Source organism: Podarcis melisellensis (genome assembly GCF_964234715.1).
Source record: "Podarcis melisellensis genome assembly, chromosome: 1".
Classification (NCBI taxonomy): domain Eukaryota; kingdom Metazoa; phylum Chordata; class Lepidosauria; order Squamata; family Lacertidae; genus Podarcis; species Podarcis melisellensis.
The window spans coordinates 118230262-118256854 of NC_138528.1; the positions used below are offsets into that span (position 1 = coordinate 118230262).

Below are 26593 nucleotides of genomic sequence, written 5' to 3' on the forward strand. Positions count from 1 at the left end.
ATAATGTGAGGTATAGGGATGGGGTGGCGCTGTGGTTGTCGGTTCGAATCCCCATGACAGGGTGAGCTCCCATTGCTCTGTCCCAACTCCTGCCAACCTAGCAGTTTGAAAGCACACCGGTGCAAGTAGATACTGCAAATAGGTACCACTGTGGCAGAAAGGTAAACGGTGTTTGCATGCACTCTGGTTTCCGTCACAGTGTTCTGCTGTGCCAGAAGCTGTTTAGTCATGCTGGCCACATGACCTGGAAAGCTGTCTGCAGACAAATGCCGGCTCCCTTGGCCTGAAAGCAAGATGAGCGCCGCACCGCATAGTCTCCTTTGACTGGGCATAACCATCCAGGGGTCCTTTACCTTTACCTTTTTTATAATGTGAGGTGCTTCACCTACTGGAACAATTGCTGTTTAAGAAGTCTTTCGGTTAAATTTTAAGGATTGTATATTCTCTTTAGGGTGAACCTGGTAAAAATGGCGGAAAAGGAGAACCGGGACCAAGAGGTGAACGAGTGAGTATTTGTCAACCCAGTACTTAGTAGGTTTGGACGGGGAGGAGCTGTAATTCCTGCTCATGGAAAATTGGTTTCAAAGGATACCGGTACACTGTTGTAGTGAGATTTTATCTTTGGGACTCCTCCAGCTTTACCAGTTAATAATATTTTATTGTATTTCATTATAAGGGTGAAAATGGTACTCCCGGCGCTGCTGGTCCTCCAGGAGAAGAAGGCAAGGCAGGGGGACCTGGTCAACCTGGCACAAATGGTATACCTGGAAGTCCAGGAGAACGCGTAAGTACTCAGCAGATCAGGTTTTAGACAAAGGGAAACACACCTTTGAAATGACTCGTGGGACCAACAGTGCAACCAGACTCATGTCTGCTCAGAATTAAGTTCAGGCTGAATTCAGTGGACTTACTTCCAGCTACGTATGGATAGGATTGCAACCTAAATCCTGAAGCAGTGAAACATTAGCCTCGCCCAACTTAAGGGACTATTCAGAAGACGGTAAATTCAAGAGAATGAAATAGAGTAAGAGCTTTTTTCACTAGAAAAAAGCCAACGAGATTGTCATTCTTGAATATATATATATAACAGTGTGGATTTGCAGCGTGGTCCCCAACTATAGCACTTTTCACCGTTGGGAGCATTAAATTGTAAGCTCCTCGGTACAAAGACCTTGTCCTTTCATTAGCTGGATCAGGTCCAGTGTACATGAATTCTAGAGCAGCAACAGATAAAGTTTTCATCCAATGTGAAATGTCGCCTACAGTTATTCTTTTGACTAAATGTCATACATCATCTCATATATATACTGTTATGTGGACATCTCAGTACAAATAAAAGACTGAAACTGCATTTGACCTCTCTGCTTCATTGGGATGTAGCATACTTCAACGCATCCTTTTCCTCTGCTATTAAGTGACCCACAACATGAACATTTCTGTTGGTTTTTTCCTTCAGGGTGCCCCAGGTTTTCGCGGCCCTCCTGGCAGTAATGGACTTCCAGGTGAAAAGGTATACTCTTCTCTTCCTGCTAAACTGTTCACTTTCTACTTTGCTTATTGTTTTTCCTCAAATTACAATACAACTTTATATTTCCACAATCTGTTACTAATCCTATATTTCAATTTGTTTCAATATCATTTAAGGGTGGGCCCGGTGAACGAGGATCTCCTGGTCCTGCAGGACAAAGAGGCGTTCAGGGTGAACCAGGACGTGATGGTAGCCCAGGTCTTCCAGGAATGAGAGTAAGTCACAATACCTTCTGGGTGGGATAGATAGATAGATGATATAGATATAGATGATATAGATATGGGTGCGGGTGGTGCTCTGCTATAAACCACCAAACCTTTGGGCTTGCCGATCAGAAGGTTGGCGGTTCGAATCTCTGTGACAGGGTGAGCTCCCGTTGCTCTCTTCCAGCTTCTGCCAACCTAGCAGTTCAAAAGCATACCAGCTCAAGTAGATAAATAGGTACTGCTGCAGCAGGAAGGTAAATGGCGTTTCCATGAGCTCTGGTTTCCATCACAGTTGCACCAGAAGTGGTTTAGTCACGCTGGCCACATGACCCAGAAAGCTGTCTGTGGACAAACGCTAGCTCCCTCAGCCTGAGAGCGAGATGAGCGCTGCAACCCCATAGACCTTTGACTGGACTTATCTGTCTAGGGGTTCTTTACATACACACACACACACACACACACACACAATATTATATATATTCCATATTAGTGATGGCTAAGATGACTAGCTATAGTAACAAAGAGCTCATATGCCAATACTTTATTCTGCTAATATCCAGATACCAACTTTCTAGATTTCTAAATAATTCCCTACCAGTGTCCAAGTCCTTGAGAATCCATTTACATCTATGCACTTAGTGGTCAATCTTATAAAGAGCTGTGCTTCATTATAGAGAAGAAATGGTGGACTTGTTTCTTGACTGCATCACTAGGACATCTTGAATTTGTCAACTTTCAAATTCCAAAAATGAGAGGAGATAAAAAGTTGTAACATGACTTTGGAATTCAAAAGGAATTTTGGTTAAAGTAATGTAATTTAGTTTTTCTAAGCAAGCAAAATGTGTGTGATTCATTGAAAATATTTGCCAAGCACTTGCAATTATATTTTTAATTAATTTATTTAGCATCACCTGACATTTGCAGAAGGGAAAATTCAAATTATTTTGTTTTCTGAAAGCATTTTGTGTGCTATTGCACCAAAAGTAGACATACCAAGCTAATCGTTGTCCAGCCACAAAATAATAGCAGATTTGAATTTTTCACACCAAAATTTTTAAGACCCTTCACTGGAGAGATTAGCAAAAATTAAGTTTCACACCCTAAAATGACATGCCCTACCACTTAATGAAGCTTGTCTTCAAGGCTAATGCTGTAACAGTGGGAAAAATAAAATGGAACCCTAAAATGTCCTCTTACGAAAGGTATCTTTTACACAAATACTATTTTGATTTCCTTGTGCAGGGTTTAACAGGAAGCCCAGGAAGCCCAGGACAGGATGGAAAACCAGGTCCTTCTGTAAGTAAATAACTTTATGCCACTCCTGTTACCATCCTTGATTTTCACATCTGTAATAAAATAAATATAGCAGCTTATTTAAATTTACTGAGTACATTGGTTTGCTCTGAAGTTATATTAGCAAAGCTTTTACTCTGGGTTTTACTAAATGGCACTGTCAACCCTACTTAGCTAACATTCATGGGGACACCAAATATTATTAGATGAATGCATACTTTCAGTGTCTTAGGGTTTTCTTCTTTTTGTGTCTGTGTGTGTTTTAAATCGTTCAAGAATGTTTAAAATGACAGGATAATCTAGAACTGTCTTTGTTTAATTCACAACAGCAAGATGATCCCTTGGGGTTTTCATATTTCTCTGTTGTTTCCTTACATGTCCCTATACATTTAATTTGCATTTGTTTTCATCAGGGGTCCCCGGGAGAATCAGGGCGAAGTGGTCCCCCAGGACCAGCAGGTCCACGAGGTCAACCAGGAGTGATGGGTTTTCCTGGTCCCAAAGGTAGCGAGGTTAGTATAATCTGAAGAATATATACTTAAGAGGCTACACTTACTTATACTTACAGCTTCTATAAAGTCATGGTGCTGTGACTCAGACAACAGAATATCTGTTTCCAGTGCTTTTTCTCCTACAAAAAAGAGGTGCCAGAACTCACCATGAATATCTCTGTTGTTCTCTGTTGTTCTCTTAGAATGGCAATGGCGCCCACCTGAGAGGTGCTGGAACTGAGTTCCAGTGAGTTACAACTGGAAAAAAGTCCTGTCTGTTTCTACTTTGAGTATGGCACCCCTGAATGTCTGTGACTGGCCATTAATTATAGTTCTATCCCATTATTTTGATAATAAATAGAATGTAGTATATTGAACTTTTATTGCTTTCAGTCCACAGCCATTGAAACTTTCCACTATTAAAAACAAAAAAAGATTTCAGAGATACATTTCAACTCTGCCATATGTTTTGTATTTCTTAGGGTTCACCAGGTAAAAATGGAGAGAGAGGTTCACCTGGACCTCCTGGCGGACTGGTGAGTAGAATTACCGTAATCAATCTGCTAGTAATTCCATATTATATCTTTATGGCATTATGCTGACCGTAACTAACACCAATTCTTATTTAACAGGGACAACCAGGAAAGGATGGTGAAGCAGGAGCACAAGGCCCTCCAGGACCTTCTGTAAGTAAGCTTTAGTGAGAAACATGACAAGAATTTCATAGACTCAGAGTTGGAAGGGGCCTCAAAGGTCATCTACTCCAAACTGCAATTACTGTTGCAGCATCCCAATTATATCATATCTACTAAAATTGTAACTATTGGATATAAAAAGACAAAGTAAATTTATCACCTGTCCTATCTGTAATTCTGTCTGGGACTTCACTTGACATCAGGCAGTGGGGCACAAATTTCATCTGGTAACCATGCAAAGTATTTTTTGATATTTAGGGGAAATGAGTATGTTTGTTCCGATAGCATTGGAAATGAGATTGAGGGGAGCAGAACAGGGAATCATTCATCAGGAATTCAGTACTTTTGCCACCTTCTTCTTCTTCTTCTTCTTCTTCTTCTTCTTCTTCTTCTTCTTCCTTCTTCTTCTTCTACGCCAGTGTGGTGTAGTGGTTAAGAGTGGTAGACTCGTAATCTGGTGAACCGGGTTCGTATCTCCGCTCCTCCACATGCAGCTGCTGGGTGACCTTGGGCCAGTCACACTTCTTTGAAGTCTCTCAGCCCCACTCACCTCACAGAGTGTTTGTTGTGGGGGAGGAAGGGAAAGGAGAATGTTAGCCGCTTTGAGACTCCTTCGGGTAGTGATAAAGCAGGATATCAAATCCAAACTCTTCTTCTTCTTGATTAGTGTTGTCCTTTTATTGTTTCTTTATCTCAACATATCCAAGAACCAAACAGTACGGATGTGCCAATGATGAGTAGAGTGCGTTGGCAAACTATTATGACTACTTTCCCCCTCTGTTTTTCCAGGGTCCTTCTGGGGAAAGAGGAGAGCCAGGAGCAACAGGACCACCTGGATTCCAGGTATTTTGATATTCAGCTGTTATTCATTCTTGAGTATATATTTTTTTCCAAACCAGATTCTTTTAAAGCAAGTTAGGGCGAAAATGTGGAAATGCATTTATGACTTGAATCATTTAATTATATTTTGATGTTCAAGTCTGCAATCCTGAACTCATCCCATCAGAATCAGTGGGATTTGAGCAATGTAACTCTGAGCCAATTTCAGCCAGAAAAAAGCAAGGTACCATAGATTTCCCTACTCTGTATTTTTATGCCTTTCCCAACTGCAAAGATACCATCGGCTTATCAAATTTAGCTACTGGTCATCTAAAAGGAGTTGGCCATATTCGTAAAGTGTAAAAGATCCATAAATACCTCCCAAGGAATTTATCTAATCCTATTTGTAGGTTTCCTTCAATATTCCTGCAGATGTTTTCATTGACATAGACCCTTCAGGTTAGCCCAGTGGCGTAGCGTGGGGGGTGCAGGGGGGCCGGCCGCACCGGGCGCAACATCTGGGGGTTAGGGTTAGGGGGCGCAAATCCATGGGTTAGGGGGTGCAAATTACTTGCCTTGCCCCGGGTGCTGACAACCCACGCTACGCCACTGGGTTAGCCTCACATTTGACTATACAAACAATTATTGGTGACAGGCTGCAAACATACCCTTTGTTAGGGTTACTCTTGAACTGCACGTTTATGCTCTATCATGGAAGAGAAATAGTATTGACTCAGAGATGGCGTAGCCATTTAGCATGCTTACGGATCTAGGCTTATTCCCTGACATCTCTAGTTAAAGAATATCAGGTAGGTGGGGAAAATAGGCTGGTGCCAATCAGAGTAGGCAATAACGGAAAAGATGGGTCAGTAGTTTGACACAATATAATGCCTATATTCAGATGGAAATCACAAAGTGGAGGAAGCTACTTTCTACTCTTTCTGAATTTTTATTTATAAAGTCATGCAACACCATTTGGCTGTTTATGTGCTGGAAAAGCAGACCTATATATGAGTAACGAGTTCTTTTGCCTTTCCTAGGGACTACCTGGTCCTCCTGGCGGACCCGGAGAGAATGGAAAGCCTGGAGAAGCTGTAAGTTGTCCTTTCGTCTTCTCTTTTCCATCCTCTTTCCCCTCAATCTCCACCTCCAGAAATAAAATGAAGGGGGGGAAATGGATGCACAGATACACAGTGCTGGGTGGTGTGGTGAAAAACATGCAGGCTTTCCCACATACTATCACAGCAGCATCTAAATGATATCTGGAAATGGTGGCATATATCACTGCTGAAATATCAGCCCTAGGAAACCTGGGACACAAGGAAAATTCCAAGGTGCTATAATGAATTCTGAGTCCTAACTGTATGTTGACATAGAGCCATTTTCCAGGGGCAGTGGCGGGGTGGGGATTAGTTTCTAGTATAGCTTTAATTGAACAATTAATGAGATATTACATACCAAGTAATTACTGCCATGAAGTGATGTGACTCATGAGCCAAATATTTTTTTAAAAAAAACCTACAACATAGTAGAAAAATAAACCATAATAATAATATAAAACTTTAAAAAGAATGAGTAGCATAAAATATATTCCATAGTGGAATACAAAGTTCATATTTATAGAAAACATATCACATAATCATGACTGTTGTCAAATAAATTCATATTTAGTAGGAATGTGATTTTTTAAAAAGCTATATTTTTAAAACAATGTCTACAAAATGTTTCCATCAATATTTGCTTCTTACTTAAATAAAAATCTATATTCTCCTTATATGCCAGGATTTCATACAAACTGTAGGGCATAGAAAACTATTATATCAGGACTAAACACGAGGACAGAAAAGAGTGTGAGTTGTTAGCATTTTCCTACAGGTCAAAAAGGGTTTTGATAAATTAGAATGGAATTATCTTTTTAAAACCTTAAAGAAAGTTAGTACTGGTTCAGTTTCTGGATCCAAATAATGTATAGTTTACTTCAAACCAAAATAACAGATTATTAGATGCATTGTAAGCTTTTGAAGGATGTCTAGTTTATTACTTGTACTGTTCACAGTACCTTCAGCAACTGAAGTGTGAGCAATCCATCGTCTGAAAACTATGGCCATGACATGACCTATAAATCCAATCAGTTACTCAGGATTGCATTGCCAAGTTATATTAAGATGGCTAGGAATGCAATATTATGCAGCTTTGCATGAAAGTAAGATTTACCATATTCAATGTATCTTAATTCCTAGTTAGTGTGTTTCAGAATGCAGCTGTGGTATTATATATATGTTTTCCATTATGGACATTATCATAACTTTTCTATCCATTTGGGCAGATTACTCTTACACATTTATGGCATAAAATTTCACCAGAGAAAGATGTGCCCCTTGTTAATAGCATTAAAAGTAATTTAAAAACAAATATTTATTTTAAAAATAAAATCAAACTTTGAAGTCAATTGCACAAATGTATCCTACTCAGAGCAGCAAAGATTTGTAAACAATTAATTATAACTTTTCATGAAAATTAAGAAGCATCTGAAACAATTTGAAAATCTAAAGTTGTGTCAAATATGAGCAGCAAAAAGTGTAATAAGCCCACAAAATAACTTTATATTGCAATGTCTCCCAATAACACTTGGCAAAGCTAGTCCCTAGGTTTATATAAAATGACTAAAACTTGATCAATGTGATAAAATTGATGAGGTTTATCTGCTTCTAATGGATTGTATTAGTATGACAACTGTATATATTAGGTAATAAACTGGAGACATGGCTCAAAAAAAAAATGCCTGGGTGTGTGTTAAGCATTAATGAATATGTATTTCATGAAACATGTAAGTAATCTATCTGCATTTGGTTCATATCAGGGTCCAAGAGGTGAAAATGGAGCTCCAGGACTCCCAGGGACCAAGGTACATTTTGTAACAACTGCCCCGTGTGTTTTGGGTTTTTGTGTGTGTGTGTGTGTGTGTGTGTGTGTGTGTGTGTGTGTGTTTAAGTATGGAACAGGGGGGCTGGGAACCAAACAAATACATGGAGATCGTGCAAAGCAAAATGTTTTAATTCATATTAGGGTGAAAATGGCATCCCAGGAGAACGAGGTGCACAAGGACCTCAGGGTCCCCCAGGAAATAGAGGTGGAGCTGGCCCTCCTGGACCAGAAGGTGCAAAGGTATGTACAAGTTTATTTAGTTTTGTGCACACCTTACAAAATATTTCCAGTCTTCCTCTTTTGTTGTCGTGTAATAGCTTCTTAAAACATTCCACTAGGGCCCAGGTGGTCCTCCAGGTCCTCCTGGAGGTCCTGGACTACAAGGTTTACAAGGAATGCCTGGAGATAGAGGAGCCAATGGAAGCCCTGGACCTAAAGGGGACAAGGTATGCACTTCTGTACTTACAACAACAACAACAACAACAATAACAACAACAACAACAACAATGCATGCTATTCTAAACTCATAATGATCATCTGGCTAGCTTTACTACTGACCTGATCATAGGTTCCTTGAAAAACTGCATTGCCAGATGAGGCCACTAAAAGCTGCAGGTACTTATCTTTCCTGAGATCCCCACTTTTTGGATACAAAATGATATATAAAAATATTGGGGTCAAATCTTAAGGTAGCATACCTCTCTCACCCCTGCCCTAAGTATATTTACATGGACTTAGCTTCCATTGGAGTCAGTAGGAAACAAAAAGGATTAAGAATTGGCTATTAATCGCCACATTATGTTTATATTAGTGGGATTGGTTCAGTTTGACTCTTTAACCCTGAACTTATTGATCAGATTTGCACTTGAGTTCCATGATTGACTCAGCGTCCTGATTCATAACTTTCTAATACTTCCTAATCCTTGCTTGTATACTTTATATACTTTGTGAAAACCAGTATTTTCTCACAGCTCGCTGTGTACCAGTTCTGTGCCACTGGTAACAATAGGCATAGGAACATAAATTACAGATTGGCAGGGAGGGAATGACCCTTTTCCAGACACTAAGTAGATTGACTCTGTTGGGAGAGTCATTATATCTACAACACTGATCGCAGCAAACAAACTCCTGGTGATTTAGCAATGTTAAGAAATAGCAGTGATGCCTCTTTCTCCCCTTTTCCTGTTCTGGTAACCATATAAGCTTTGTTTGACAGGGAGAGCCTGGTAGCAGAGGTGGAGATGGCTTACCTGGAAAAGATGGTGTCCGAGTGAGTAAAACCTCCCATGGGTTCATTTCTAGATAACTTGGCTACAACATCCCTTTATACATGGCGGGAGGGTGGATTTCCAATAGTTCTCTTCCAGCTCATAATATGAGTTTGGGGAGCTCCTTGCTAACCTTCCCTACCAGTTTCCCCAGTTTCCCAAACTTACCCTTGTCAGGTAAGTCCAGAGGGCAGGAACCAGCAGCGGAGGCCAGCAGGGAGGGTTGGTAGCAATGGGACAGGTCACATTGGAAATAGACAGTCATGTGTATGTTCAGGAGTGTTTACTCCACAGGGAGTGCAGTTTTCCAATATTTCTCTGCTCAGTGGATGAAGCTGGGAGGGATTGTAACCCACACACTCTATGCTCCCATGTAGCAGTGGATGCTCCTGAGCTGGGAGGCAGTGCAAACTTCTATATAGCCCATGCTCCTCAGCGTTAATAGATGTTTGACTGTTTCGAACCCTCCTAGCCATTTCTCCCCAACTTAACACGTGTGTGTGTGTGTGTGTGTGTGTGTGTCAGTGGCGTAGTGTGGGGGTGCAGGGGGGACCGGCCGCACCGGGCGCAACATCTGGGGGGGCACGCTTGCACTCGCAGCTCTCTGCCCCTACCTAGATCCATGGGTTAGGGGGCGCAAATTACTTGCCTTGCCCCGGGTGCTGACAACCCACGCTACGCCACTGGTGTGTGTTTAGTGGTGGGGATCAGCTTTGACAACTGGTAGTGGCTGAGCCTATTTTGAGACGCAGAGATTTGACTTCAGCTTGGTACTTCCAAAGTGGAAGATTCAGTTTCAATCCCTTACCCAATTTGGAATTTCAGCAGCATCACTAATTCTTATAGCATGAAAGTATAAAACAACAACAACCCAGATTTACCCTACAGATCACCTATAAACCCCTGCAAGCCTCGGAGCTGATCGCTTTTCTGCAAAGCGATCAATTCCGCGCTGCCATTACCTCCGCAGGAAACCAAAATTCTGGGGAAAGAATATTCAGAACACTTTGCTTTCCAGACTTTGTTGAAAGTTGTGTTCACATTTTTTATTAAAATTACACTGCTGAATATATATATTTCATCCTGCAGGGTCCTGTCGGTTCCATTGGACCCCCCGGTCCAGCAGGCCAACCAGGAGACAAGGTATGGGTCTCATTCCAAAATGGCAATTATTATTCATATGTAAATATCAACTGTGCACATTTTGAAGAATCCAATTCTGAAAAAAAATATATTATTTTCTTTCAGGGAGAGCCTGGTACAGCTGGGCCTCATGGTCCAACAGGTCCCCGTGGTGGTCCCGTAAGAGATCCTTTATTTTTCAATCAGAATTTATGCCAATTCTTGTTTTGTACTGCTCCTAAAGTATTTTCCAAGGAAGAAATGTAGTTCTGTGCAACCCATGGACTTCACATATAGTACTTTTGAGTGTTGGATTGCTTGCTTAGGGATCAATATATAATAGAAAGTGCCAGAATATCATTTCTTTTTGGCATGTATTTTAAAACTATACATGAAAGTAAATCAATCCCTCTTCTGTACTAAATTATATGCACACTCTCACAAATTTCACTACCAACCAATAGGAACCTGTACACATATTTCCCTCTCTTTTGCCTTCCCCCGCTAACATTTTACATTTATGCAAATTTAAGGAGCCATGATTTCAACAGTACCCTATTCATTTTTCTTATAATAGTCTATTATAAGATCTCTAGTGATAGATTTTAAACATTTAACTCTGCTGGTGGCATAAAATCGTGTAACTAAAATTGATGCCTAGCACACAGCACTGATTATCAACAAAATAAGCATCTTTAGCAAAGCAGTCTGGCCATGTAGATACGTACAAGAATATAATCAACGTTTATTTTTATTTATTTTTCTTGCATTCATATCCCACCTTTCTTCCATCATGGAACCCAAGGTGACATACATGCATATTATCTATTCTTCCCTTTGAGGGAAATTAACCTTATTGTCCTATTTAAAATATTATTGATCCTTTCCTAGCTGCTTGATAAATAATAGTTCATTATTAGAATGTCCATTTGTGGGTTTATCTAACTTTCCTGCCACACAGAGTACAGTTGGACCCCTGAGAAACATATGATAATCTCAAAGGGGGAGGGGAGGAATGCATGACTTTCTTGCATTGGTATACAAAACAGATAAAGAAATAAGAAAGGAACTGAACACAACAGGTGGGGAATGAGTCAATGTATAGGGCATTCAAGCAAAGTCGGTTTAGGCGCTTGCTATCCTTGATAGCCACGCGGGTGGCGCTGTGGTTTAAACCACTGTGCCGCTTGGACTTGCTGATCAGAAGGTCGCGGTTCGAATCCCTGCGACAGGGTGAGCTCCTGTTGTTCGGTCCCAGCTCCTGCCAACCTAGCAGTTTGAAAGCACGTCAAAGTGCAAGTACATAAATAGGTACCACTCCGGCGGGAAGGTAAACAGTGTTTCCGTGCATTGCCCTGGTTTGCCAGAAGCGGCTTAGTCATGCTGGCCGCATGACTCTGAAAAACTGTCTGCAGAAGCGGACAAACACCGGCTCCCTCGGCCTGTAAAGCGAGATGAGCGCCGCAACCCCAGAGTCATTCGCGACTGGACTCAACTGTCAGAGGTCCCTTTACTTTTACCTATCCTTGATCGAGTCATTTCCATAAGAAGTTGCCAAGCTAACAAAGCATAACCAGTTATGAAGGGGTATCAAAGCTTTTGCACACTTTCTTGGATGTTGTAAACAGTTTGATGTCTTGAGAGGAGAGAATAGGGGGACTCCGCAAATGCAGAATATCTGCAAACCAGAGCAGCTGAAATAGGAACAACAATAGAGGTGGTACTTGGCAAACTTCTGAGGTCATTTAATTGTATTACTCGTTGACATTTTCAGGGTGATCGAGGAGAGCAAGGACCCCCTGGCCCAGCTGGCTTCCCTGGAGCTCCTGTAAGTATGGGGAGGGAGGAAGGGAGAGACATAGGTACATAGATACTTTTTTGTATTTTCTTAGTCTTTTTCCATAGAAGCTTTAAGTATACATCAGAAGATCATTATTAACCCATCTTCACTCTCACCTGTCCATAGCAAAAGGAAGGCAGCAGCTTCCTAGAAATATTGAACCTTCTAGTAAATTCAGGTATTGAGTGCTAATAGAACTACAGTTGTACCTTGGAAGTCGGAATCCGTTCCGGAAGTCTGTTCAATTTCCAAAACGTTTGACTTCCAAATCGCAGTTTCTGATTGGCTGCAGGAAGCTCCTCTGCCAATTAGAAGCTGCAGAAGCCCCGTTGAATGTTCGGCTTCCAGAAGAACATTCAAAAACCCGAACAGTCACTTCCGGTTTCCGATTGTTTGGGAGCCTAAACGTTCGAGAACTAGGCTGTTCGAAAACCAAGCCACAGAAACAAGAGAGAGGTTTCAGTGTTCTCTGTGAAACTCCGATATTTGCAGAAGTACAATAAATGTTTTAGAAACAGAAAACAAATGCCTAGCCATAAGGACTGAGCACGCCCAGCAACCACAGAATCTAGGATAATTGTTGGGAAAGACCAGCTGGCTAAGACTCTGAACAACTGAGAAAATAGCTGCCTAGGACCCTGAACAGGAGCTCTACTATTAGGAGAAAGGATGCACAGCAAGCTTTTGGTGCACATCCACTTGTCTAATAGTAATCCAGATGTGCTTGCTTCTGCTTGTGCATCAAGTACACCTGGCTGCTGCTTTTTAAAATATAGCAATTTAACAAAAGAAAAAAACCTCAATGACATGTAAACAGCAATAACCCCCATAGTAAGGTGCTTGTGCCAAACAGAATTTGAGTGCTCCTTTGATCACAGCAAAATGCCCTGCTGCAACCAGTTGCTTCTTGAGGCGATTCTACCCTTTGCCCTGCACTGAGATTGCCTGTAACATCTTTTATAAGCAATAAATGCTGGAGGTGGAGAGCAGAACCAAGGAGGAATCGTGGTTTTTTGAAAAGCCCAGTCTTTGAGTGAAGTTGTCAGGGAAATTAATAAGAAATTAGCTCTGTGCACACTACTTTGCGATAAGCATCTTTAATAGCATTTACAGCGAAACAAACGTTGAGCTTGACAGGTGATTAAATTTGGATTCCAGCTTTCCCAAAGCACTCTTTAATAATAATAATAATAATAATAATAATAATAATAATAATAAAAAAAAAATTTTATTTATAGCCCACCCTCCCCAGCCAAAGCCAAGCTCAGAGAGGCTTTCTACCAGAATCATCCATGACAGGATTTGCAGCCCCCGCAAAAAAGCAGGGGAGCAGGACTCAATAGCTACTGTTAGGTCTCATTATTCACCTCGTAATCAATCATTATTATATCTCATCAGTGCTATTTTTCTAGAAAAAGAGGTGCTGGAACTCCCTTGTTCTCTTTTAATGGCAATGGTGCCTACCTGAGAGGTGCTGTAACTGAGTTCCGGCAAGTTCTGGCTGGGAAAAAAGAAATCCTGTGTCTCCTACTGATAATAATGTTGATGTTTAACATGCATGTCTTACTTTTCTATAGGGACAAAATGGAGAACCTGGTGGAAAAGGAGAGAAAGGCCCTTCTGGTGAGCGTGGTGAACCTGGACCCCCCGGTGCTGCTGGTCCCTCAGGAGGCCCTGGAGCACCCGTAAGCATAGATATCCAAATCTAATGTTTATAAAGTCAATGTATTGCTGGTCTGTATTTTCCTTCTGGCATTATGATGTATCGTTCTCATATCCTGTCTAGGGTCCAGCCGGTCCCCCAGGAGGAAAAGGAGAGCGAGGTTCACCAGGCCCAGTAGTGAGTATTGTTTTTTCAGTCTCTTCTTTATTAGTAAGCAATGGTGATGCATATTCCAGTTCCAGTCAGATGCAAGTAGTTGCACTTGCTAAAGTATACTGTGATCTAAGAGAAGCATGCTAGAGTCCCCTGACATAGATAAATAAGAAAGTAGTTTAGATAGTTTAGGTACTACATGCTTGGCTCAACTGGCCTGAAAGCTCTAATTGACAAAAGTATTTTGATGGATGCTTTGACATACACCGAAGGCCTTCTGGCAGTTCCCTTTCTGTGAGAAGTGAAGCTACAGGAAACCAGGCAGAGGGCCTTTTTGGTAGTGGCACACCTTCCCATCAGATGTCAAGGAGATGAGTAACTATATAAGCTTTAGAAGACATCTGAAGGAAGCCCTATATAGGAAAGCTTTTTAATGTGTAATGTTGTATTGTGTTTTGTTATATGATGGAAGCTATCCAGAGTGGCTGAGGTAACCAGTCAGATGGACGGGTTACAAATAATAAAAATGATTATTATTTAGTTAGACCAGCCCATCCATTGTAAAATGTTGACCTCCCGTTCTTACGTGGAGATAAAATGGAAATGCATTCATATCTTTTCACAACATGGCTACATATTGCACAAAGATGCTCTAGCATTGGTCTCTTAATATATATCTGCCAACAGAGGATAACGCTTCCTGCATCTTATCAAGTCCAGAAAGGTTCTGCTGCAATACTTCTAGGAGTCTTTAGGTTGCCACAATAATCTTGTGGTTCCAGACGTGTTTATGACAGGCACATTCGCCATATAAATCTCAGTTAGTTGCCATGTAAAAAATGCAGTTATTTTTCACTCTCATGTAGTAACTACCAACATAGTCATCAAAGTAGGTGATTTAATTATGTATTTAAGGATATTTCAGTCTCTTTCTGCTTTTCGGTATTTGAAGATACTAATGTTTTATGAGCTGTTAACTTGAGCATCACTTATATTTTTTAGGGTCAAGCTGGCTTTCCTGGTACTCGTGGCTTACCTGGCCCTCCAGGCAACAGTGTAAGAATACCTACCATTTCTTAATCCTTTCCATGCTACTAATGTCTCCAGTTGCCTTTGAGTTCTCAAGTGGCCAAGGATGAGTGCCCACCTCCATGGACATGAATTTGAAAATTTACTTGCCCATAAGTTGAGCACATATTGCTTGTGAAGTCTTAATCAACTGGTTTTTGTTTTAATAAATTATAAAACAATCTTCCTGATGGAGAAACACCAACCTGCCCCCAGGCTACAGAGCCTCCGATATTGCCTGCTTAGGTTCTTCCAGACTCACCTACATCAGAGCTGTAAGGAAGAAATCTCTGGGTGGAATTCAGGGTCACACTCAGGCCAGCAGCTGGTGTGCCTCTTCGTGACTCCCTGTGCTTAAATCCTACCCAACGCCATTTCCACACAAGTTGTGAGATATGTCTATGTATCAGGCCCAACAACCCCACGTAATCCACTAAGTGAAAAGCGAATCTTCTCAACCAAAGGCCAGTTGTGGTTATGAGTCAAATTCCTTCTGGCTCTGAAAACCAGCAGCCACTCAATGCCTCAGTGGAAGACTCTAAACCAAGGGATGGAAGGCTGCAAAACTGGCCCACGATGTGTGGAAGAGGTGAATGGTGGGCTGCTCTGCCACTCCAACCCCTTCACAAGAACCTGTTGGCCTCTATGAGAGGTCAAAAATCTCAGCAATGGAACTGGGAGGCCATGGCGGCATCTGTGCCACCCTGCAATCTTTCTCCAGGACATTGCTTCTTTCCTTTGCTCCTATGCCACCTGGTTTGAGATCATGCTGTCGCCAGTGTGGTGTGGTGGTTAAGAGCGATAGACTCATAATCTGGGGAACCGGGTTCGCGTCTCCGCTCCTCCACATGCAGCCGCTGGGTGACCTTGGGTTAGTCACACTTCTCTGAAGTCTCTCAGCCCCACTCACCTCACAGAGTGTTTGTTGTGGGGAGGAAGGGAAAGGAGAATGTTAGCCGCTTTGAGACTCCTTCGGGTAGTGATAAAGCGGGATATCAAATCCAAACTCCTCTTCTTCTTCTTCTTCTTCTTCTTCATCATCATCATCATCATCATCATCATAACAAAATGTCCTTTTGCAACTTGGCTTGAACTAAAGCCTAGCTGTGAAGAACAATTCCTGCAGCTGGATCCAAGCAAGACTTAGGACAAGAAATAAATACATTTTTAAAATAATAATAATAATAATAATGTTTGTGTTCTGCTAACAAACCCACCCCCATTTGCTATTATGTTGTTCATCCATAGTCTGCTTTACGCTGAAAGCATCTCTTCTTTTTATGAGTTACTTTTGAATGTGTTCATAGAGCACAATTCAATCCATACTGAAGGGTGGCAAGTCTAAATCAAGGAGGTCTATCTCCTTTGCACATATCATGAATTCTCCATTATTTTGGTACTCTAAGAGTGTTGATTCAAATACTGTATGTCAAGCATCACTTTCAAATATTGACTCCTAGGGTAACCCAGGACTTCCTGGCAATGCGGGTCCCCCAGGCAAGGATGGTCCTCCTGGTCCAGCTGGTTCTACTGGTCCTGCTGGTGGCCCAGGAGCTGCTGGTCCCAAAGGTGAGCCTGGCCCACCAGGTGAAAAAGGTCCGGCAGGTGTAAAAGGAGAACCAGTAAGTACATTATTTGGGAGTCTATAAAATAGAGTTAAAAATATTCAGTGAAAGATTACAGTTTTCCTGTGATGTCTTACTTCTGATACATAAAAATTATAAATGCAGTGATTCCACTGATCTGTTGTGGGTGTGTGGGTGTGTGATAAATTAGGACCAATCTTTACAGCTAGTCATAGCAGCTCTTCTTCTTAATCAATGTATTGCCTTGCCTGCATGTCAAAATGGCTGCTCATCACTCTCCCAGGGGTGGGGGACAGATGCAGCCCCTTACTCTTGGCCTCCTTCCTCTGATGGCTTAGGCATAGGCCACTGAAGGAGATTCCCCATGGACAGCGGGAGTTCAGGGGCAGTCTTCCTGCCCATGACACCATCTCCTGACAGGCTAATCAGTGGCCCCACCTGGAGGGCAGTGCCTGGCTGGCTGGCTGGCTGGCTATTGGCTGCTGTCTCCTCCAGTCTGGCAGCAAGGCTTAAGAGGCTAGCTGCATGGAGATTTAACAGCACTACAAAAAAAAATCATTTACTTAAGTTTTTGTTAACACTCTTCAAATAGTAAGGAGCAAACATACACATTCCTGCTAACCTAGCAATTCGAAAAAGTGCAAGTAGATAAATAGGTACCGCTCTGGCGGGAAGGTAAACGGCGTTTCCGTGTGCTGCTCTGGTTCGCCAGAAGCGGCTTAGTCATGCTGGCCACATGACCCGGAAGCTGTACGCCAGCTCTCTTGGCCAATAAAGCGAGATGAGCGCCGCAACCCCAGAGTCGGTCACGACTGGACCTAATGGACCTAACATACACATTGTTTTATCTATATCACAGGACTGGATAATGGTTTTCGATCCTAGTTTTCAGGGCAAGCTCAAATCATAGTTTGCCAGTTCACATTAAATGGTAAACTATGGTTGGCCTCAAACCAGGAAATGAGGGAAGAGTTTCCCAGGCTCATGAACAGGAGAATACTTCAAGCTCGATGTTTCTTCCAGGCTCATTCACATAGCGCCAAACTATGGTTCTGCATTATGCCTCAACCATTCCTCTGTTTCTTAGAAATGTAACAACTCAGAATGTAAAAAGTATCCCCCCCCCCAACATAATTGGTGAGAGGCAAGACTTTAAGTCAGCCTTCCTCAATCTTTGGGTTCCTCAATGTTGTTGATCAGCCCCAGCCATCTGGATAAATGGCACAGGATTGTGGGGGTTGCAGTCCAACAACGTCTGGGGACCTAAGATTGGATTAATCATTATCTAAAAGCCTTAGCAAAAGTTTTATCAGAACACTGTTTCTAAGAAATATGGAGGCTGAAATAAGCCCATAATCGTGGACAGCCTTTTGAGATCCATAGGCCCATTTGCTCACTGGAGAAGCAGTTATGGGCCCCACACAAACACTGCAACCAAGCACACACCACTCTGTTCTGTTGGCTACAACACACCGCTTCTTTCAAGCCTAATCTTAATGTGGAGAGGGAGACCTTGTTGGTGTCAGGGAAGATGGTCTCCATTATGCTCTGCAAGGCATGGAGTGCATTTTCATCTGTACCATCTCTGCTCAGCTGAGCATGTTCTGCAAGAGAAACCTTCCCCCGTCCCCCCAGCTACACATATCTCAGTAAGCTTCAAAAGCCATTTTCAGCATCTGTATTTGTTGGTCTGGGGAAAATGTTTATTGTCCAAGGCTATAAATACAATCAGTAAATAAATTCCATAAACAGATTTGTTTCTGTATTTCTCTTCATAGGGTTTTCCAGGTCCTTCAGGATTGGGTGGCATACCTGGGCAACGTGGTTCTGTAGGGCTGCCCGGCCCGAGAGGTCCCTCTGGTGCCAATGGCGCACCTGGCGGAAAGGTAAGGCATTACCCCCTTACTTTTAATTCTCCAAATTATTTAACATAACAAACGTTTTGTGTTTTAGAAATTAGGTCTTGAAGTGATGTGTGTGAGAGAGAGAGCTTCATAAAGAAATGTGTGAGGAAGCTGTCTTGTGGACAAGTCTCCAGTGATCAGTGATTTCCTCCAGAGTTATAAAACACATAATTCCATGTTAGTGTCAGTATCAGCAGTTTTGTGGTAATATAAGGTGACATTATGTCAGTGATGGTCAGTGTGGTGGGAGAGATGATAGTAATCACTTGCCTTCACTGAACAGAGTCCAAGGAAGAACAAGCTTAATTATTTACTGACATGCAATGCAATACTGTTGGAGGCAGGCGAGACCAGGGAGAAGAGTCGGTAGAAGATTGGAAGAAATTTAAAGACTATCTACAGAAACACTGTAAAATTAAGGAATGTTAGAAGGATGCTGGAATGAAGTTATGTGGTTTTAGCAGTAATGTTACAAAGGGGTATGTAAAAATGGATTGTTAACAGGTGAGACTGTAAAGTTACAATATATTAAGATAAATTATTAAGATAAAAGCAAAAATGGAAAGGATTTGCTGAAACAACTAATTGAACTAGAATACAAAAAAAGGAGGTGTGAGGAGGTCAGGGAAACAAGTAAATGAAAGACAAGACATGGAAAGACCAATTTGTTTTTAATTGTTTTTATTTTTCTGTATTTTGTATTTTTTGTTTCTTTCTTTTTTCTTTTTTCACTTTTCTAACTTTTTTGAAACTTTAATAAATATTATTTTTTTTAAAAAAAATACTGTTGGAGGCAGGAAGTGGCTGGGTCAGTATAATTAGCCGGCATCAAGGGAACGGGAGTTTCCCCCCCTCCCCCGGTAGTTTTGGAGTTTGCTTATGATGGGCAGAAATGTTATTGAGCCCTTTTGCATATCCCATTGCTTTAAAGCTCTTGCCACCTCTCTACCCCTCTAGCAATGAACAGACCACACACTCAAGTAAATTTAAAAGCTTTACTTACTAACTCCTAAGGTCTGATTCATGCGTTGTTCCATGCAGCAGCAAGGACAACACAGATAGATTACTCTTGGGTGCGTAATATAACATATAGTTTCAAACATGCACATTCAGATCCGTCCGTCTTGGTGGATTACATAGTGAGAAGAGAGAGTGAGGAATAGGAAAAGAAGCAGCTTCACTTTCTCCCTCGAGAAGGGGTTTGACCTAGCTGAGTCTAGGAACAGATCTCTCTGGTCTTAACTTCTTCATGCCTACAATAGCTCACATTTAGCAGGGTTTTTTAAAAAAATGTCAGTATGTCATTAATCCATCTGTTTTTCCATTGCAGGGTGAAGATGGCAAACCAGGATCCAATGGTAGCCCAGGAGAACGAGGACCTCAAGGTCCACCAGGTCCAATGGGCCTAAATGGAGCACCCGGAGAACCAGGCAGAGACGTATGGAAAGAATTTCATCTTTGTTCTATCCTAGGGATAAACACACACTGCATGTAGAAATTTTGCCCACCTAAAATGAGACAAATTAGCCTCATTCAAAGATCCTGTTGTACATCCTAGTACGGAGACTAGGAAAGACTTGCTCTTCCTTATGTGGGAAGCTGGATACTGGTTTGCACCCAAGCATGCTCATTGCTTGATTTCTTTGAATTTGATTACTATACAAGACAAAGGTCCTTACTTCCTGGGAGACCCATTTGTTGCTGTCACCTGGGTTGGAGGAAGAGTTGGACAAGCTTCCTCTGGTGTGCCTGAGTGACTGTTGCTTGACTGTAGCACTGTTTATTTTTCACCCCTGTGGTCAGTCAGTTGCAACAGCAGGCCTCCTGGGGGCAGGGACTCCAAGCAGACCGGAGAAGGAACCTCTCCCAACTGGTCTACGCCTAGACATTAAAGGCTTGTTTGCACATCTTTGTGCTTGGTTTCTCTTCACATAATTATGGTTTAATTCAGACTCACAGCTGAACATAAGACCAGATTCAATGAAGAGCATTGTGTCAGAGGTAGCATGGAAGTTTAATTTGTAATTCCCTATTCAGGCACGCATATCAGCATGTGGTGCTGCGTTCCTCTTCATGGGTGATGTGTGGGAAATCCCTTAACGAGTGAGCAATCTCAAAAAAGCAGCAACAGCCTATTTTGACATGCCATTAGGACCATGATAATTTCAAAGTTAAAGTGTTGGTGGAAATATCACTCAAGTCTTTCCCTTTGCTTCAATCTTTTTATACTTATATTTAAAGCCTTCTTTCACCCTTATTTCTCAGGGTAACCCTGGATCAGATGGTTTACCAGGTCGTGATGGGTCTTCAGGACCAAAGGTGAGAAGCAACTTAACCATCACGGTCCTGTGTGCTCTTTCAGATCCCAGTGATTGTGCTTACTACTGCTAGTCCTAATCAATACAGTGGCACCTTGGTTCTCAAACTCAATCCATTCGACTTCCAAAATGTTCACAAACCAAGGCGTGTGAACAATGCCAACAGCCAAAACGGATGTTCGGCTTCTGAAAAATGTTTGCAAACCAGAAAACTTACTTCCAGGTTTGTGGCGTTCAGGAGCCGATTTGTTTGTCAACTAAGCTGTTCGGGAACCAAGGTACCACCGTACTAGCATTTGACTGGGTTTATGGTCATTTAGAAAATTAAATGAATTCCTCACGTTGGCCATTTGCTGTCTCCTCAGGGTGATCGTGGTGAAAATGGTTCTCCTGGTTTGCCAGGGGCTCCGGGTCATGTCGGTCCCCCAGGTAATACTGGTCCAGCTGGGAAATCAGGCGAGAGAGGACATCCAGTAAGTATGAAAACAGTGCTGCCTTCCTATGTTTTCTTAATAGCATCTACGTGATAGTAAACTAGCAGGGTATTAACAGTATGCCATGCTTTTTCCACCTCTGTCTAACATCACAAGGAAGCGGGGAAGCCATCAGCAATACCACAGCGAGGAAGGCACCATATTTTTCACTCTATAGGACACACCCAACCATAGGACACACCTTGTTTTAGAGGGGAGAACAAGGGGGGGAAATCGCCCCCTCTCTGCTCAGCTCCCCTTCAGCGAAGCGGCAGGAGAAACGGAGCCCCTTCCGTTTCTCCTCCCACTTGGCTGAAGGGGCGCTGCGCAGCTCTCCCTCTGCTGAAGCCAGGAGAGTCTTGCTCTCACGGCTTCAGCAAAAGGAACCTGAAGCCTTCGGAGCGCAGCGCAAGTTCCCGCTGCTCTCCGAAGGCTTCAGGTGGCTATCCCTGAAGCCTGGAGAGCAAGAGGGGTCGGTGCACACCGACCGCTCTCGATCTCCAGGCTTCAGCGAAAGCAACGCAAAGCCTCCGGAGCGCAGAGGGAGCACTCCCTCTGCGCTTCGGAGGCTTCGTGTTGCTATCGCTGAAGCCAAGGAGCCTGCATTCGCTCCATAGGATGCACACACATTTCCCCTTCATTTTTGGAGGGGAAAAAGTGCGTCCTATAGAGCGAAAAATACAGTAGCTTGCCCGTTCAGTGGATTTTCTTCGGGTGAATTGCTTCAAGTCGATCCCACTATCTAGCAATTGAAGAAAAAGAAAGCATATCAAAACAGGAATTTTCAAAATGATTTTGTTATTTGTAATGTCATTTCCTTTGAAATGCTGAAAACAGTGGGATGTGACCATGTGTCATACTCTAGTGCTCTAGAACAGATTTTCCTCCACTGAAACAACTTGAATTTGGTTTCTTCAACGACCTACTGCCATTTTTCCCGATGAAAAAGCCACTTCAAGTTAAATCCAGGGGCATACACCAAAATGACCTGTGTGCACTGTGAAAAACTATGCTGCCTACAAAGTGTTATTTTTCTAGAACAAGAGGTGCCGGAATGCACCATGAATGCCTCCTTTTTCTCTTATACAGTGGTACCTCAGGTTAAGTACAGGTTAAGTATGGAGGTCCGTTCTTAACCTGAAACTATTCTTAACCTAAAGCACCACTTTAGCTAATGGGGCCTCCTGCTGCCACTGCGCCGCGACTGCACGATTTCTGTTCTCATCCTGAAGCAAAGTTCTTAACCCGAGGTACTATTTCTGGGTTAGCGGAGTCTGTAACCTGAAGTGTCTGTAACCCGAGGTACCACTGTAATGGCAACGGCACCCACCTGAGAGGTGCCAGAGCTGAGTTCCAATTAGTTCTGGCTGAAAAAAGCCCTGAGCATACATGGTTTTTTTGAAAATGGAAGTCATTGAAGCGATGTTTGTTCATTATGTTTGCTAATATATTTGGGAGCTTAATAGTAGAGATGTGAATGTTTTCTCTCTTTTGTGACACATCCAGTTTATATCCAGAAAATCGATGCTCGGCATAGACATAATCCTGTGTTGTTGTTTGTTACAGGGACCTGCTGGTCCAGTCGGCCCCGCTGGCCCTGCCGGTGCCCGTGGTGCTCCCGTAAGTCTCTGCTTCAGAACTTTGTATGTATGTGTCCAGGGCAGCTGTTTATCAGCTCCATCTGGTATGCAGGCTGAGACCCTACCTGCCCACAGACTGTCTCACCAGAGTGGTGCATGCTCTAGTTATCTCTCGCTTGGACTACTGCAATGCGCTCTATGTGGGGCTACCTTTGAAGGTGACCCGGAAGCTACAACTAATCCAGAATGTGGCAGCTAGGCTGGTGACTGGGAGCGGCCACCGAGCCCATATAACACCAGTCTTGAAAGACCTACACTGGCTCCCAATACGTTTCTGAGCACAATTCAAAGTGTTGGTGCTGACCTTTAAAGCCCTAAATGGCCTTGGCCCAGTATACCTGAAGGAGCGTTTCCACCCCCATCGTTCAGCCTGGACACTGAGGTCCAGCACCAAGGGCCTTCTGGCGGTTCCCTCACTGCGAGAAGCCAAGTTACAGGGAACCAGGCAGAGGGCCTTCTTGGTAGTGGCACCCGCCCTGTGGAACGCCCACCCACCAGATGTCAAAGAGAAAAATAACTACCAAACTTTTAGAAGACATCTGAAGGCAGCCCTGTTTAGGGAGGCTTTTAATGTTTAATAGGTTATTGTATTTTAGTGTTTTGTTGGAAGCTTCCCAGAGTGGCTGGGGAAACCCAGCTAGATGGGCGGGGTATAAATAATAAATTATTATTATTATTATTATTATTATTATTATTATTATTATTATTATTATTATTTTACTAGTTCTCATTAAACCCAAGTATACTCTTATGAAAACTCTTTGTCAATATGCTTCTACAAGGGCCCTGCGGGTGCACGTGGTGACAAAGGTGAAGCCGGTGAACGTGGCAGCAATGGGATGAAGGGCCACCGAGGATTCCCTGGTAACCCCGGACCCCCTGGTCCAAGTGTAAGTTTGCAGAACTCTCCTGCCTTCCTTGCGTAAGAGGGGGGAAATGCTGGATTTGTTTCATGACCCCAGTGTTTAGCACAATATGTAATTTTGACAAGAACGAAAAGTATCACAAGTGATCCCTACAGTGCCTGGATTATCCACCAAATGATGTACAATTTAATGTTTTGGCAGAGGAAAACAGGAGTGATTTTGCAGGCGTTCTGGAATTTACCAGCCTGTTTCCTGAGCCTTCGTTATGTTTCATGGAGGAAACATGCCTAGCAATATCACTTGGGCATATAATTATTTCATTTTTGTAGGAGTAAAGTTGAACCTTTTGGGATATCCCAATATCCTTAGCAGCAATGCATGAGAGAAACCCCTTACTGTTTTGTTACTGGCATTTATAGACCACTCATTAATGGGTAGGCCACATTCAAAACAACAAAGAAATTTTAAAAATGGCATTTCAGTTTTCTGATACCACATACGCACAATGGCTCTAAGCCAGAGGAAGTTTGTTGTACTTAAGCATCCTTGAAATCCATGTAAAACATTTGTCACAATTAACTGAAGTGTCATTGATTTCAGTAGGACTTAAGTCCCGCTAACTTCCTTTGATCCGTGGAGTTACCTACCTTTAAAGCCACTGGTACCACCTATATTCTAGAATGGAAGCGTTCAAATTGTATTTAATTCTGAGAACATTTAGCTTCTAAACCATGCACATTAACATGGCTTATGGTCCCATACAAAACTGTAATAATGAACACAGAGAACCATTTTATTTATATTTGACCCGGCCTGTGTAATAGCTCAGAAGTGGGGATCTTTTTCTTTCTGTCAAGCTAGATTGTTGTCTCCCCACTACAGTGGGTCACATTTCACAGCTATGCAAGGCCACCCACCTGTCATTCACATGAGGTCATGATGGTGTCAGGTGATGCTGCACTTTGAAGCCCCGGTTTTCGGGACGTCAAAGTGCAGCACAGAGCTGCCGGAAAGCCCTTTTGCAAACATCCCTGCACTACTATTTGAATCTCTAGTTTTCAGAGATTTGAAGAGCAGTGCTGTGAGGGAGAAGCTCTATCCTACGGAAACTGCTTTCCCCTCCTGGTAAAAGGTAAAGGTAAAGGTACCCCTGCCCATACGGGCCAGTCGTGTCCAACTCTAGGGTTGTGCGCCCATCTCACTTAAGAGGCCGGGGGCCAGCACTGTCCGGAGACACTTCCGGGTCACGTGGCCAGCGTGACGAAGCTGCTCTGGTGATCCAGCACCAGCACAGCACACGGAAACGCCGTTTACCTTCCCGCTATAAAGCGGTACCTATTTATTTACTTGCACTTAGGGGTGCTTTTGAACTGCTAGGTGGGCAGGAGCTGGGACTGAAAGGGGATTCGAACCGCCGACCATACGATCAGCAAGTCCTAGGCACTGAGGTTTTACCCACAGCACCACCCGCGTCCCTCCTCTCCTGGAGCAAGGCATAAATCCACCCATCTCAGTTGGATGGGCAGGGGGAGCATGCCTTGCTGCACAAATGAACAATCAGGATTTCGATTTAAGCTCCCAGTTTGTTCTTTTGAAGCCCCACCCTTACTTGCCCCATACCTGATGCCATGCATCTGATACCTAGAGAGGTTCTACTGTTGGAGTTTGATGTTCCAGTTAACTTGCATGCCGAATAACTGTAGATACACACCATATTTTTCACCCTATAAGACGCACCAGACCATAAGACGCACCTAGTTTTTGGAGGAGGAAAACAAGAAAAAATAATATTCTGAATCTCAGAAGCCAGAACAGCAAGAGGGATCACTGCGCAGTGATCCCTCTTGCTGTTCTGGCTTCTGGGATAGCTGCGCAGCCTGCATTCGCTCTATAAGACGCACACACATTTCCCCTTACTTTTTGGGAGGGAAAAAGTGAGTCTTATAGAGCAAAAAATATGGTATATATTCATCTTCTATGGATTGCCAGATCTTGTAGTGAGTGCAACAATACAGGTGCTCCAATGTAAAGAAAAGAATGAAAAAACTGGATTTTACTAGATCTACATCATTATTATTTTTTTGATAGGGTGCATTGGGTCCCCAAGGTCCAAGTGGAAGCCCAGGACCTGCTGGTGCAAGAGTAAGTAACCTGTTGATTCTGTTCAGCCTGAATGCATGCTCAAATTATGACTAGACAGTTGAGAGAGAACTAACTTTCTTCTTCCTCCTCCTCCTCCTCCTCTTCTTCTTCTTCTTCTTCTTCTTCGTCTTCGTCTTCGTCTTCGTCTTCGTCTTCTTCTGTTTAGGGTCCCCCTGGTCCAAATGGCCCACCTGGAAAAGATGGTACAAGTGGCTACCCAGGTCCCATTGGGCCTCCAGGTCCTCGTGGAAGCAGAGGCGAATCTGGTGCTCCGGTAAGGGAATCAGATGATGAAAAGTGAGAAGCATCATCTTGAAAGCTAGTCTCCATACCATCTGGGAGCCTAGCACAAGACTTGACAAGAAGGGAGATCAAGTTTGTGCCCAAAGGGATCTGAACAGCTCTTCTCAATAAAGAGTGGTAAAAATAAAAGCTGCAGAGTTTAGCCTGACCATGCTGAATTTCAGGCAAATGTCTTTTCCTTATGAGAGCTGTACCTGAGCCACAGTTATGGTACCCAATCCTGAGTGTGGGAATTAGGTGGCACTAAACAGACAGCTTCCTCCCCACAACTAGCCACATGCACAGCTAGT

General features: G+C 42.8%; 1 protein-coding gene across 2 annotated transcripts in view; it reads left to right on the top strand.

The window, feature by feature from the left end:
- The window catches only part of COL3A1 (collagen type III alpha 1 chain), a 96633-nt gene that overhangs the window by 64694 nt on the left and 5346 nt on the right, over positions 1 to 26593 (top strand). For both annotated transcript variants that reach the window (XM_081903351.1, XM_081903352.1), the window contains 29 exons: positions 452 to 505; positions 677 to 784; positions 1457 to 1510; positions 1645 to 1743; positions 2977 to 3030; positions 3441 to 3539; positions 4001 to 4054; positions 4151 to 4204; positions 5003 to 5056; positions 6073 to 6126; positions 7893 to 7937; positions 8099 to 8197; positions 8296 to 8403; positions 9174 to 9227; positions 10315 to 10368; positions 10474 to 10527; positions 12122 to 12175; positions 13765 to 13872; positions 13974 to 14027; positions 15006 to 15059; positions 16532 to 16693; positions 18436 to 18543; positions 19892 to 19999; positions 20827 to 20880; positions 21245 to 21352; positions 22919 to 22972; positions 23775 to 23882; positions 25947 to 26000; positions 26167 to 26274. In XM_081903351.1, the coding sequence (XP_081759477.1) occupies positions 452 to 505; positions 677 to 784; positions 1457 to 1510; positions 1645 to 1743; positions 2977 to 3030; positions 3441 to 3539; positions 4001 to 4054; positions 4151 to 4204; positions 5003 to 5056; positions 6073 to 6126; positions 7893 to 7937; positions 8099 to 8197; positions 8296 to 8403; positions 9174 to 9227; positions 10315 to 10368; positions 10474 to 10527; positions 12122 to 12175; positions 13765 to 13872; positions 13974 to 14027; positions 15006 to 15059; positions 16532 to 16693; positions 18436 to 18543; positions 19892 to 19999; positions 20827 to 20880; positions 21245 to 21352; positions 22919 to 22972; positions 23775 to 23882; positions 25947 to 26000; positions 26167 to 26274 (2232 nt within the window). The remainder of the gene's footprint in view (positions 1 to 451; positions 506 to 676; positions 785 to 1456; positions 1511 to 1644; positions 1744 to 2976; positions 3031 to 3440; positions 3540 to 4000; positions 4055 to 4150; positions 4205 to 5002; positions 5057 to 6072; positions 6127 to 7892; positions 7938 to 8098; positions 8198 to 8295; positions 8404 to 9173; positions 9228 to 10314; positions 10369 to 10473; positions 10528 to 12121; positions 12176 to 13764; positions 13873 to 13973; positions 14028 to 15005; positions 15060 to 16531; positions 16694 to 18435; positions 18544 to 19891; positions 20000 to 20826; positions 20881 to 21244; positions 21353 to 22918; positions 22973 to 23774; positions 23883 to 25946; positions 26001 to 26166; positions 26275 to 26593) is intronic.